This window comes from Schizophyllum commune (assembly GCF_000143185.2).
Source record: "Schizophyllum commune H4-8 unplaced genomic scaffold SCHCOscaffold_12, whole genome shotgun sequence".
In the NCBI taxonomy this organism is placed as follows: Eukaryota; Fungi; Basidiomycota; class Agaricomycetes; order Agaricales; family Schizophyllaceae; genus Schizophyllum; species Schizophyllum commune.
In genome coordinates this window covers 1,082,258-1,094,519 of record NW_026089549.1, presented here as the reverse complement: position 1 = coordinate 1,094,519, position 12,262 = coordinate 1,082,258, and the positions used below count along the sequence as shown (strand labels likewise).

The window sequence follows — 12,262 nt, the reverse complement described above, 5'->3', positions numbered from 1 at the left end:
ACGCTAGCGGCCGGCAGCAAGGTCGTCCCCGAGTCCGTGGCGGGCCCGCCGCCTGCCACTTCGACCCCGGTTGCGGCAGCCGCGTAGATAGTCTGGAATGCCCGTAGGATATCGATGTGCGCTAGAAGATGTGGTCTAGAAGATTTTCTCTTTCCCTTTGTTAATTTTTCCTGTCTCCACGATTGCCAGTCACCTGCGCCCACCGCCATTCCAGATGTAAACGCTGCTAGTCACGCGCGCGAGTGCAGACTTCTGAGTCGGATGCGGGCGTCGTTATGCCTCATCTTTGTGCGCTTCGGGGCGGAGGAGGGATCGTTCGGGGCGGGGTAAGTTCCGATCTGGGATACGATAGGCGAGGATAGGCGACTAGCGAAGGCGCCGATCGGGGCCGATCCTTGTTCGAGGAGGCGAGATAGAAGTTCAACTTGTCACGTGTGAGTGATGGGTGATGTTGAACTTGTGCTTCTCGCGGTTGAGCGGGTACCGTACTTAGCGCCGGATTATGGTGTGCTTTCGTATCGATTCGAGAGATATACTGTGGTACGGACTGAGCTGAAATATAGAGAGGGTGTCTGCGACCTGTTCACGAACGAATTATGATCAACATCCTGAATACGACGAGTAGCGGGACGTAGCGCCGCTGTTACCATGGTCTACATTCATCCTGTCTTTGCGTCGTCCTCGCGCATTTGATCGCCATGAAGCCTGCCGCTATCAAGCCAGTTCTCAGACTAATTCCTTCGCCTCCAACCGAGGCAGCCCACTAACTTGAACGAAGAACAAAGGGATGAGCTTGGCGTGGAGTACTGACTCACCATCGATGTTTCCCTCAGCGGAGTGAGAGCCGCACGACACAGCCCTCCTGCTGCGTAGCGGGCGCTGACTGGCTGGTTGCAGCCCCGTTGTACTTCTCAGAAAGCTGTTGAATGGTGGCAGGATGTGGGGGAAGCGATGTATTTGACATTGGCCCCAGACCCCGCACATAAGGGTGTTCGCCCCCGAGGTTGGCTGATCCATCCATGAGATGCTCGAGGATCGCACCCACGATTTTCTGGTGCGTGGGGAGGCGTACGCGGGAGGTAGGTAATCGTGTGGCGCGACATAGACTCCTGCGAACACGGGATGCGTGAACGTCATTGATGACAGGAATAGAAGGTCTTGACTCTTTCGGTGTTTTTCGGGGCTACGGAGAATGGAAATTTGTGCCCGCAGGTAGTTCGCGCGTGTTTTGGCGCAGACGAGCCACGATGAAGACGGGCAGGACGCGCTCGACGTGCTCGGGTCGGGGCGGAGGGCGTCGGCGGACGTCTAAGACCATTTTGGCTGCCGCGAACGTCCGAACCCGAAGCGGAGATCGTGATGGGTGATTGAATAGGGAGAAAGGAAGGAATTACCTATTTCTGGTGCCGAGGCGCGCCGGTCGTGGATGTGGGGTATCGCCTGAGCACCTGAACGTCTCTTGCCTCTTGCCGTGATCTTCTCACAGCTCTTCCCTGCGTCTGCGTCTCGTCATACCACTGGACTCTGCGAGAACATCGAGCGCGCCGTCAGATCGCTCGCGCGCGCATCTCCCACCGTTCTCCAGACTCCAGCTCAAGGCGGAAGATCGTCGTGCGGTCATCGCACCCAGCGACAAAGGGCCCGCGCTGTTTTTGCATACGCCATGGAGCAGCATCGTGCGCAGTCTGTTCTTGCATACCAGCGTCCGTCCCATCTTCAGGTGCGTTGTCATCATCCCGCTGTCATACCTTCGGCTCACCTTTCCCTTCGCCAGTTTCGCGCCAGCAAGTTCGTGCAAAAGATCGCGACGCGGGTTCTCACTTTCAAGAAACGGGACGCGCACGGCAACTCCCCGTACATGACCTCCCAGGACGCTACGAAACCCTACATGTCCCAGCCGATGCTTAATCTTCATGCGGCCGGCTCCAGCGCGGACGGCAACGAATCTTCGAGGTCCGGATCCCCATGCACGATCCCCCCAGAGTCGCTCCTTACTCGCCATGCCGTATCTACCGGTCTTGTACCGGGTCTCCATGCGGGGGTAGTCGTCGGCGGGCGCGGGGTCAGCATCGACCTAAATTCAGATCAGCAGAGACAATCGCCAGATACACAGACGCCGGCGAGCCCTGACGCTACTCCTGTTGCGAATGACGCGCCCCAAATTACGGTCTCAAAAGCGTCCCCTACGCCCCGACTCAAACACATGAAAGAGGTTATCTCTGGGCGAACCAGCATCGACACGCAGTCACGACAACCACGACGATCTCATGAAGGACATCCGCCCTCTGCCACAATACCCACTTCAAAGTCAGCGGATGGACCGGTATCAGGACTACCTACCACTTCTGACACTTTGCCGCCAGCACCACTACCACCTTCCATATCACGACGAGCGACGCCGCCCAGATTGGACTCCCTCCCAGCACAGATATCGGCCCAGCCTCCGTCCGACGTGCGTGCATCCGATATGCAGGCGGCTTCCGTGCCTCTCAGAAGTTCGCATCCGCGCGCCGCAACCGCAAACATACCGTCCTCATTCGCGCGTACGCCTTCAGGCGCAGCCCGCCTCTCCCCCTCGGTTGTCACTTCCTATCGTACGCCACCTCTCCTTCTCAGGCTGCCCGCGCTACCCCCACCAACGCCGTCTCCCCCTGAGGATGCCGTCGGTCGGCGGGCCCGGTCCGAGGCGCTGCGCGGCGTCATGCCCCAGCTGTCATTGCAGGGTGGAAGCCACGAGAACGACAATGACGGCGATGACAGCTCGAGCGGAAGTGACGAAGATGGCGACGAGGAGGACGACGAGACAGAAAGAGAACAGGCGAGCAGCTCCACGGACTCTTTCCACTCCGCATTGCAGTCGGCACGCACGTCGCAGGTGTCCACGCAGCCGCCTGTCCTGCCGGAGATTGGCTCGGTCGTGACACCAGGGGCGGGCAGTGCGCGCGGCGAGTCGATGCAGACACCGACGTCGCGCGGAACGCATGCGAGCCAGGCAAATGACTACTTCTCGTACCCCACTTCACCTGAGGGCGAGAGGACTCCTGGATCCCCACTGCGCACCCCGAGGCAACGAGATACTCAGGTGCCTTTTAGCATCCCGAATATGAAGCTCATGCCCCCGCTTCCTACGCCCGGCGGCACAGGACGGCCTACGATCTACAAGCACGCTTCGCGTAGTATGATTGACATCCTGCCGCGTTCTCCGTCGCCCGACGAGGTGGTGGTTCCCCAGCCGAAAGCCAAGGTCGGCCCTCGTCCGACCACAGCCGCTGGGAAAACTCGCACAGGAAAGCGGGAGAGCCGGCAGAAGATGCGCTTGGAAGAGGAGCGACATACTTCTCCGGTGTTGTCGAAACAGCAGGGCGAGGAGAAGAAGTCGCCCGCGCCACCAATACCCTCGTATGAGGTAGCTGCCGCTGCTGGTCTCAAACGACGACGGTCCATGCCAACTTTCAGCGGCGCGTCCTCCGAGCCACCACCGTACCCCTCGTACCCCTTCCCTCATCCCCAACATCGTCCACTACCCCGAGAAGACGAAGGTCGCGAGCCGCTTCCAGCCTATTCTAACGACATCTACCTCAAAGCCATCATGCCCCGAAAGATGGAGTTCTCGAAGCCTGGCGTCCAGGCGCGCGACCGCAAGTGGCGGCGCGTGATGTGCATCCTCGAGGGCACGATGTTCCGAGTGTACGACTGCCCCAAGGAGATCTCGGGCGTAGGCACGCTCGAGGATTGGTGGGAGCGCAAGGTCGGCGTGGGCGACATCGCGGTGGGGCAGCCGGGCGCGACGGCGAATGGGACGGTGTCGACGACGGGTGCGGGAAATGCGGCGAGTGGGCCGACGGCGGCGTCGCCAGTGCCGGGGCAGGGCAAGTTGGAGGACAATGGGCCCGGGCCGCAGACGGCGCGCTTGACGGTACCCATTACGACGACGCCTGTGTCGCCTGCGCCTGCCTCGGCTCCCCTTCAGCAGGGTACTCTGCCTGCTGCGACGCGGTCACGGTTAAACCTGGTGAACAGGCTTAGGTCGCGTTCGCATGGTCGCTCTGTAAGCGATGTCTCCAACATGGCCGTCCCCAATGGCGCTCCTCCCCGTCCCTCGCTCAATGTCGGATCCTCCGGCAACAGCTCCTCTGACTCCGAGACGCGCACGTCCCCATCTTCCCATTTGACACCCTCTTCGCATCTTTCGTCCTCGGTGACCACGGCAAGCAACGTCAGCACGCGCTCGTCCCGGCGCTCGAGCTTTCTCTCCGGCCTCCGCTCGGGGAGCCAGGACCCGAAAGCGATCCCGGACCCCAAGCCATCGGACCTGATCAAGGTGTACACGCTGCAGCATGCAGAAAGCGGGCTCGGGAACGACTACTTTAAGCGAAAGAATGTGATTCGCGTGCGCATGGAGGGCGAGCAGTTTTTGCTGCAGGCGAAGGATATCTCGGAGGTGGTGGAGTGGATTGAGGTGAGTGGACGGGCTTGAGAGGGCTGAAAGGAGGGCTAATCGGGTTTCGTAGGGGCTGCAGGCGGCTGCAAATATTGCGCTCGACCTGGATGAGCGGCCTATGCCGAGGGGGCCATTGTTCCCAAGGTGAGCGACTCGCTTTTGTCAGGGCTACCAGTCGCTAACTTTAGCTGCAGACGGCGCCGTCGGCGCGGCGCACGCCGCAATACGGAGGCAGGTGGTGGGGATCAGAATGCAAACACGAACAACAACCCGCCACGAAGCCCCCCGCTTGCTTAGAGATTTGGATGGATTTGTATGATACTCTACGCTCTCTTCTCACCTCGCAACCACACTCCGTTATCATCACTTTCTGCTGTGTATACTGGCTCGTCTCTGGGTGGAAGGTGCTCCGTCCAGCGCGCTGTCCTGTGGACTGGGATGGTGCCGACTGCACCTGCCGCGTTGTATCATCTGTTGCCAGTAATTGGGCTGCATACCTTTCGCGCTGTGTTATTACCTCTAATATACTGTACAGTATGGTTGAATGCCTGGTCAGACGTCCCTGAGAATCGCAAGGAACTTTCCTGTATGAAGTCAGGACTCCAATGTCGTCTGCCAGAATTGGAAGAAGGGTGGGGAAGGGCTGCGCAGCGATGGACCCACAAGGCCACGTGGCAGGAACCGTGATGGGAGTCCGAAAACGGAAGGTCGCGCAGAGTTCGCTTGGACTGTTATCTCACCGCCTCGTTCATCGATACTCAGCCCGTCCTTCACCGTCGCCGCGCACGACGACCAACCGCCCTTTCCCGCTCACCCCGCCGCCCACCTCAGTGCTGCCCGCCGGCCGAGCTCCTGAAAATCCAGCGCCAGGCCCCAGCCCAGAACCACCCCTCGGCCTGTTGCAAATTTCTTCTCCCGGACGCACCAGCGAGCCCGCGAGCTTCCGAACGGCACACACGAGCGCGAACGACTGCAGGAGACCGCTGTAGACGAATACCATGGCAGACGCGCAGACGGAGATCGATCTTGACTCGGTCATTGACCGGCTATTGGAAGGTGAGTCGGCGTGCATACGAGCACAGTGGCAGGCCGGACGGCGAAGAGGGAAGAAGTAGAAAGTACCTGGGAGGGTGCGCGACGGGAAGGACGGCGGGAAACTGGCCAACGTTGGATTTGCGGCCCTGTGGTGCGGCGCCTTGTCCGCTGCATTACGCGGCAACAGCTCCTGTTGCGAAGCGTCCGCCCGGCCTCGCGCGCTGGACGTCAATGGATGGATTGATATCCATGTCCTCGTCGTTCCGGGAGACTGGCCGTGCCTCTAGCAGCGTATGGTACGACAGTTGGCGCTGACGCCTGCTTTTCTCCCAGTGCGCGGTAACCGTCCCGGGAAGCCCGTGCAGCTTCAGGAGTACGAGATCAAGTACCTGTGCACGAAGGCGCGCGAGATTTTCATCAACCAACCCATTTTGCTCGAGCTGGAGGCACCCATAAAAATCTGCGGTGCGTGGTCATCATTCGCCGCATAGTCGCGCTGAACTGATAGGGTGTTGCAGGTGACATTCACGGACAATACTACGACCTGCTACGTCTATTTGAGTATGGCGGGTTTCCGCCAGAAGCCAACTACCTCTTCCTCGGTGACTACGTCGATCGAGGAAAGCAATCGCTGGAGACGATCTGTTTGCTGCTGGCATACAAGATCAAGTACCCGGAGAACTTCTTCATCCTGCGCGGAAACCACGAGTGTGCCAGTATCAACAGAATATACGGGTTCTACGACGAATGTGCGTGTTTGACCGTTGTCGCTGGTTGCCACTAACTTCCCTTACAGGCAAGCGCCGGTACAACATCAAGTTGTGGAAGACGTTTACGGACTGCTTCAACTGCTTGCCGATCGCTGCCATCATCGACGAAAAGATCTTCACGATGCACGGCGGGCTCAGCCCAGACTTGCAGTCGATGGAGCAGATACGAAGAGTGATGAGGCCGACGGACGTGCCGGACACTGGTAAGCGGCATGACGTCGCCGCCGTATTCTTCCGGTGCTCACCTCTGCTCCCTTCAGGTCTGCTCTGCGATCTGCTATGGTCCGATCCCGACAAGGACATTACGGGCTGGTCGGAAAACGACCGCGGCGTGTCCTTTACGTTTGGCCCGGACGTCGTGTCCAGATTCTTGCAAAAGCACGACATGGACCTGATCTGCCGAGCGCATCAGGTATGCGCACTCTCCAGGGTCATTGAACACCTGACTGATCGCGCTTGTAGGTCGTCGAGGATGGCTACGAGTTCTTCGCCAAGCGGCATCTCGTGACCCTCTTCTCCGCACCCAATTATTGTGGCGAGTTCGACAACGCGGGTGCGATGATGAGTGTGGACGAGACCTTGCTGTGCTCCTTCCAGGTACGTTGCTGCGGTACATCGCCAATGTCGCGCGCTAACCCGATCTCCAGATTCTCAAACCGGCGGAGAAGAAGGCGAAGTACCCATACGGTGGCATGAATATGGGGCGCCCAGTAACGCCGCCGCGCAAGCAGAAGAAGAAGGACAGCAAGATGGGCTAAAGGGCGCGCGCTCCACTTCCTGCATCTGGTCCTTCGTCTTCGTCTTGGTGTCTAGTCCCTTGTCAATATTTGCTCCTCTCTATAATCGTATTCCCCGACCTCCGTTCCTTGGCTTGGCACCTTTGGGCAGGCGGCGTTTGGCAAGGGTGTCGTTCGGGTCGTACATGAGGAGGACGCGCGGGTGGGGGACATGGGCTTCGCGGTCGTCATCCGTTGTGTTGGGGGTGTGTCTGCGCGGGCTCATCTTCTACTTACTGCCCGCTGCACCGCTGCCCGTCCGTGTAGCCAGCTGGAGACAGACCAGGACCGCATATCATTATTCCCCTGCCCCTTCGACGATGCGCACGACCCGCCACGACCGACGTGATGACCCTTTGCCTGTTGTGACCCCGCCTGCTCGTTCTACGTCCACGGTGCTTGTTACCAATGCCATCCCCGGTGCTCTCCGTTGTACCCGCGGTCTTGGGGAACTCGTAGTAGGTTCGCCGCGTTCCTTGTCCTGGACTATATCTCTCCTTACTCCCTCTCGTCGTATGTCATACCATACCGTGTACATTCATCAGCCAATCCACATCGTATCCCCCATTGTTATTGGTCCCCTGTTCATTTTTGTGTCGTGTCGTGTCCATTGTGTAGGGAGGCTAGGCAGGGACGTACAATATCATCTTCATCTCATCCCCTTCGTGTGTGCTTCTCTCCACTGCTCACAAGGGGTGCCTGCGAGTGAGCCCGCCGACAAGGCCTCCCCGATGGGGATAGCTGACGGCGGCGTTTCTCGAGGCTGGGGAGAAACTGAGTAAGTCGCTGACGAAGATGCGTGAATTCATGGAGGCGCGCTGACGCCACTCTTTCGCGATATGGCCCTCTGACCAGTCAAGGGGGGACCCATGCCAGTTGCGATTCTGCCGCGAGGGTCGGCCGTTGTGTAGTTACGGGCTCGGGCCGGAGCCTGATATGCGGCTTGGTGAGCAGGATATAGCAGTTGCTTCTTGTCCCTTACCATCACTTGTCCTCTTCCCCCTCTTCCGTTGTCTGAGTTGTGAGCGCTATGGTGCGTGAAAGGTGTGCAGATCGTCGCACACGTACTCATGGAGGTGTGGCAGGCCGAGCACACCTACGAGTTCAATGTCAAGGTGCGTTGCCGATCGAGTTACTTCCGAGCGCGATGTTGCTCATGGTTGTCCCTACAGATGACCTGCAGCGGCTGCTCAGGCGCGATCACCCGTGTCCTCGAGAAGGCGAAGGGTAACGGTGCGTCGGCGCGTCCCTCAGGCAATGAGTGCTAGCTGATGGGTGTGCCAGGTGTCAACGACTACTCTGTCAGCCTCGACACGCAGGAGGTCATCGTCAAGGGCACCCTCCCCTACGAGGATGTCTATGCGAAGATCCAGAAGACGGGCAAGGAGGTACGTCGCTCACCCTCAGCGAGCGGAAGGGTGCTGATCCCGTTCCTTCCAGATCATCAGTGGCAAGACGGTCGCGTAGCGATGAGGTTGTCCGCGCGCGGCAGATCGGAGCTCCGTCCACCCCTGGCATTCACGTCTATATCGTCCTATCTATCGCTGTCCGCATCTTTATCCTAGGTAATTTATGGATGGATTCAACTGCTCTGCTGCCTGCATTGGGCACAATACGACTCGGATCGCCGAGGTCCTGCCACGGTATACGAAGTCAATGGGATCCGGATCTTGCTCATGACGCGTCACTCTGTCGTTTGAATGCTGCCTTCCTGTACTGTGATGTCGGCGTCACTTCTTGAATGAAGCATCGGGACGGACCGCCGCCTGACGCTTCGGGCTGAATATCGCTTTTTCGGCCTCCTAGCTTCTGCGCTGCTCATGCCCTTGGCATGCGCGCGCGAATGCTCCAAGGTGAGGCCTCGAGAGATCGTATACAATGCTTACGAGCGTGAAGTACAGGATGTTTACACGATTTACAGGGATATGCTACAAGTGTGCCCTCAAGGCTTCCGACGGCTCGATGCTGTCTTTTTCGCCGGTTGGCTTTTGGGCGGTTCAGGCGTCAGCCTGATGAGAAACGTCTCCAATAGGGGATTGCGCTCCGCTGCTCTCAGGGGGTATATTTTCTCTCCCCTTGTGTAAGTACGTAGTTTCGCTGCCGACGTGAAGGTCGTGCACGTTTTGCGTGCCTCAGCAGCGTCCACAAGGTCCACAATATTCACGTATCTGTCCTTCAGGGCCTAGCGACACGATGAGCGCTCATGATATTCAGCCTCTTCCGCATGGCCACTCACCTTCTTGCACGCCTCGACGTCCGTAAGGCCCTTCACGTCCTTCAGCCCCACCGTCTTGCACAACCCCAGCCATGCCTCCAGAGACACCTCGTTCTTTCCGAAGTTTCTCTCGAAACCTTCGTTCACCGCCTTGCCGAAGAACTCTTTGCGCTCTTCCCGGTAGCGCTTGCGCTCATCCGCGTCCTTTGTCTTGTTCGTCAAGCCCTTCGCACGCGCAAATTCGGCAAAGCGGGCGGTGATCGATCTCGATGACGAGCGGGCGGCGATGGCGCGGGCGACGTTCGACATTAGGCGCCGGCTACATTGGAGAAGAGTCAAGGTGAGCGTCATGTAGCATCGAGTGCATAGAAAATCAGGCTCACGAATTTGCTTGCGACTGGGTTAGGCCGATGAGGAAACCCCCGCGATGCGACGCAAAGGGCGTCCGACGCGACAAGTCGTTGAAGAGGACAAGCGCCGTCCACCGTGGTATAAGTATATGGGCTGCATGCTGCAAGCGGCATGGCTAACGCGCGTACGAGCGGCTGGCGCACGTCTGAGAAGCTTGCCTGCTCAGCTTCGGCCTGCCGGGTGCCGTTATGCCCTCCGCGGCAAGGTCAGGGGACACGAAGACTAGAAGCGCGGAGTGTGGGTGGCCGGGAATGCGCCTGAGTCAAGCGCTGGGAGGTATGGAGGCGCTGGGAATCTTTGCTGGCGTCTGCACGCGCAAATAGCCAAGATGATCTTACAATGGCCGGCATTGCTGGTTATCGACACTGACGAGGTCCGGTTCTTAGGATGGCGTTGTGGATAGATGTACAGGTGCCAGTGGTGGCGGATTAACATTCAATCAAGAACGGGTTCAGTACAATATATACCATGATATGGAAGGGGCCAGCAGGACGACGAAGTCGCCGAGCGTGGTCATGATGAGCTCCAGGACCTGAAGACGACCCTCAGAACATAACGAGTGCGACTCTCAAGAGCATATCAGATACGACCCTTAAGAGCATGACGAACACGTCCCTCAGAACATGACAATGAGGAAGAACTTCAGCAGCGGGTTGCTCTTTGCGCGCTTCTTCGGGAATATCTTCTCCTCTTTGGGCTTCCGTGAGTACGCCCTCAGTTTCTGGGCAGACTTGAATGTTTTGGATACAGTCTTGCCCGCATTGGCCGCGTCGACGAGGTCGACGATGTTGACGAAGGTGCCTTTGAGGGCCTGTCAGACGCGTTAATCTTACATTCTCACCGGCATGATAGAGCGTAACAATGGCAGCGAACGACGACCTCGAAAAAGGGAACACGCTCCCACTCACCCTCTTACACTCCCCAATGCTCCCAAACGCCTCCGCGCCCCCCACGCCGACCGTGGTGCACAATCGACGCCAGGCGCTGAGATCCGCCTCGTTACTTCCAAAGTTCGTGCGGAAGCCGGTGACAACGGCGTCGGCGATGAAGGTGCGGCGCTCCCGCCTGTACCGGCTCGAGCCCTGTTGCCAGCCTGAGCTGACGGCGAGGGCGGCGAACTGGGTGGCTATGTCGTCGACGGAAGACATGGTGGCGGGCTGTGGGGAAAGTATAGATAAGCAACGAGGACATGAGTGAGAGCTGATGGAGAACGCACCTGGGCAAGGAGCGAAATGGATGGAGGAGATGTGCAGGGGAGTGCACTATGGAGCAGGCGGTGGCTCTGGAGAGCTAGGGGGAGAGTCACTCCGGTACTTATACCATGCACCACGAGGCTACCAGTGGCGCTGAAAGGCCTTACGGCGTGGCGCGCTAAGTGCGCGTCCTTGCCTCCGAGGCGTCGTCAGCTGAGAAGTTCATTGAGGAACCTGCCACCCTAGGGGTTCCCTTCGAGCGGGAGATGAAGTTGCGCAAGAGGAACGATGCAGGAGTGAAAGAGGAATTATGCGTCGTTCTGGTAACCCTTGCAACATCCGTGCAATACCTGTGGCTAGAAGGCGGCGGATGTCGGGCGTGAAAGACGGAAGTTGGGTTCGTGGCATACTAGGCGCTGAAAGAAGGCGGCGCGGAGAGTGACCGCAGAGAGGGAGAGGGTGTCAGTGACGGTTGGGTCAAGTCGTGAAAGAACGTGACAAGCAGTAGTCACGGTTGAAGTTGGACAACGGATGTCAGTGTTTGCGTGTGTTTTCGTCCACAGCCTTGACTTAGCGGCACGCTCTACTTACGTGAAAGCCAGCCCGATTGGCGACTATCGCGCAAGAGTTGAGGGATCCCTTTGCACCTCAAATGGTCTAGGGAGCGATCGTGACTATTGTCGTCCATTTGACCTTCGATGCGCTAAGATTCAGAGTTTGTGGGCAATAAGCATGTCCATACGATAATGCGACTAGAAATACATTGGGTTTATGCTGACGATACCTGGCAGACGAGAGCGCAATCAGTCGAGGCGGCTTCTCGCGCTGGGGTCATCCTCGAACTTCTGGGCCAGGCTCTCGCTCTTCATTTGACGTTTGGGCTTGGAGGAAGCCTCGGAGGCGCCCTGCATGTAAGGTCAGCACACACCCCAGCATTGAAGGTGACGTTGTAGATGGACGTATGCGATGCACATATGCTTGCGATCAAGTATGGGGATGCTTACAGTCTTGGACTCCTCGAAGTATGCTGCGAAGCCTCGTCAGCGATCTGAACGCAACCCAAGGTTCAACATACACACCTCCACGCTGGTCCTTCTCGTCATTCACGACAGGGATGTCCTTGCCGACTGAGTTCACGCTTGATGCACCCATGGGCACATGCTCGCCGGTAGCCTCGAGGGACGGGGACTGCGTGCCAGTGACTCCTTTGGACGACATGATGATGGTTGTATAAGTTGGGGAGTGGGCGGTAGATGGGCGGATAAGTTGAACGTCGTCGTCGACGTCCCGAGCTTTATACCCGACGGCGGCTAAGTCCACGCGTCGTGACGCGATGCGGGCATGAAGTCATGGCCTGACGTCTGACGCCACTGTGGAGGTCCAGCGCAACGCGGTCACGTGGTAACGGGCGCCAATTCCCA

General features: G+C 58.4%; 7 protein-coding genes across 7 annotated transcripts; 3 read left to right on the top strand and 4 right to left on the bottom strand.

Moving 5' to 3' along the window:
• Nucleotides 1-215: 215 nt before the first annotated feature.
• Nucleotides 216-1,285, bottom strand: SCHCODRAFT_02091618 (uncharacterized protein). Its single transcript, XM_050341756.1, has 4 exons — nt 1,164-1,285; nt 769-1,109; nt 648-711; nt 216-579 (listed from the first exon to the last, which is right to left on the bottom strand). Exons 2-4 carry the CDS (start codon nt 1,015-1,017, stop codon nt 281-283), a joined length of 612 nt encoding a protein of 203 aa, XP_050197992.1. The 5' UTR covers nt 1,018-1,109; nt 1,164-1,285; the 3' UTR covers nt 216-280.
• A 2,548-nt stretch (nt 1,286-3,833) lies between these two features.
• On the top strand, nt 3,834-4,985 carry SCHCODRAFT_086079 (uncharacterized protein). The gene is made up of 3 exons (XM_003027808.1): nt 3,834-4,459; nt 4,512-4,585; nt 4,636-4,985. The coding sequence occupies exons 1-3, from the start codon at nt 4,067-4,069 to the stop codon at nt 4,736-4,738; spliced, it is 570 nt and encodes a 189-aa protein (XP_003027854.1). The 5' UTR covers nt 3,834-4,066; the 3' UTR covers nt 4,739-4,985.
• A 185-nt stretch (nt 4,986-5,170) lies between these two features.
• On the top strand, nt 5,171-7,004 carry SCHCODRAFT_01340209 (serine/threonine-protein phosphatase PP1; the record flags this gene model as incomplete). Its single annotated transcript, XM_003027807.2, has 7 exons — nt 5,171-5,497; nt 5,810-5,941; nt 5,995-6,225; nt 6,273-6,449; nt 6,507-6,658; nt 6,709-6,843; nt 6,894-7,004. Exons 1-7 carry the CDS (start codon nt 5,440-5,442, stop codon nt 7,002-7,004), a joined length of 996 nt encoding a protein of 331 aa, XP_003027853.1. The 5' UTR covers nt 5,171-5,439.
• A 982-nt stretch (nt 7,005-7,986) lies between these two features.
• On the top strand, nt 7,987-8,635 carry SCHCODRAFT_02641052 (uncharacterized protein). Its single transcript, XM_050346186.1, has 5 exons — nt 7,987-8,055; nt 8,108-8,137; nt 8,195-8,255; nt 8,307-8,410; nt 8,463-8,635. The coding sequence occupies exons 1-5, from the start codon at nt 8,053-8,055 to the stop codon at nt 8,487-8,489; spliced, it is 225 nt and encodes a 74-aa protein (XP_050197991.1). The 5' UTR covers nt 7,987-8,052; the 3' UTR covers nt 8,490-8,635.
• A 164-nt stretch (nt 8,636-8,799) lies between these two features.
• SCHCODRAFT_02641046 (uncharacterized protein) lies at nt 8,800-9,839 on the bottom strand. The gene is made up of 3 exons (XM_003027553.3): nt 9,621-9,839; nt 9,259-9,556; nt 8,800-9,204 (listed from the first exon to the last, which is right to left on the bottom strand). The coding sequence occupies exons 2-3, from the start codon at nt 9,544-9,546 to the stop codon at nt 8,965-8,967; spliced, it is 528 nt and encodes a 175-aa protein (XP_003027599.1). The 5' UTR covers nt 9,547-9,556; nt 9,621-9,839; the 3' UTR covers nt 8,800-8,964.
• A 55-nt stretch (nt 9,840-9,894) lies between these two features.
• On the bottom strand, nt 9,895-10,930 carry SCHCODRAFT_02641044 (uncharacterized protein). Its single transcript, XM_050346185.1, has 3 exons — nt 10,865-10,930; nt 10,557-10,805; nt 9,895-10,459 (listed from the first exon to the last, which is right to left on the bottom strand). Exons 2-3 carry the CDS (start codon nt 10,794-10,796, stop codon nt 10,265-10,267), a joined length of 435 nt encoding a protein of 144 aa, XP_050197990.1. The 5' UTR covers nt 10,797-10,805; nt 10,865-10,930; the 3' UTR covers nt 9,895-10,264.
• A 627-nt stretch (nt 10,931-11,557) lies between these two features.
• Nucleotides 11,558-12,151, bottom strand: SCHCODRAFT_02641039 (uncharacterized protein). Its single transcript, XM_003027551.2, has 3 exons — nt 11,921-12,151; nt 11,846-11,868; nt 11,558-11,746 (listed from the first exon to the last, which is right to left on the bottom strand). The coding sequence occupies exons 1-3, from the start codon at nt 12,057-12,059 to the stop codon at nt 11,645-11,647; spliced, it is 264 nt and encodes an 87-aa protein (XP_003027597.1). The 5' UTR covers nt 12,060-12,151; the 3' UTR covers nt 11,558-11,644.
• Nucleotides 12,152-12,262: the final 111 nt, after the last annotated feature.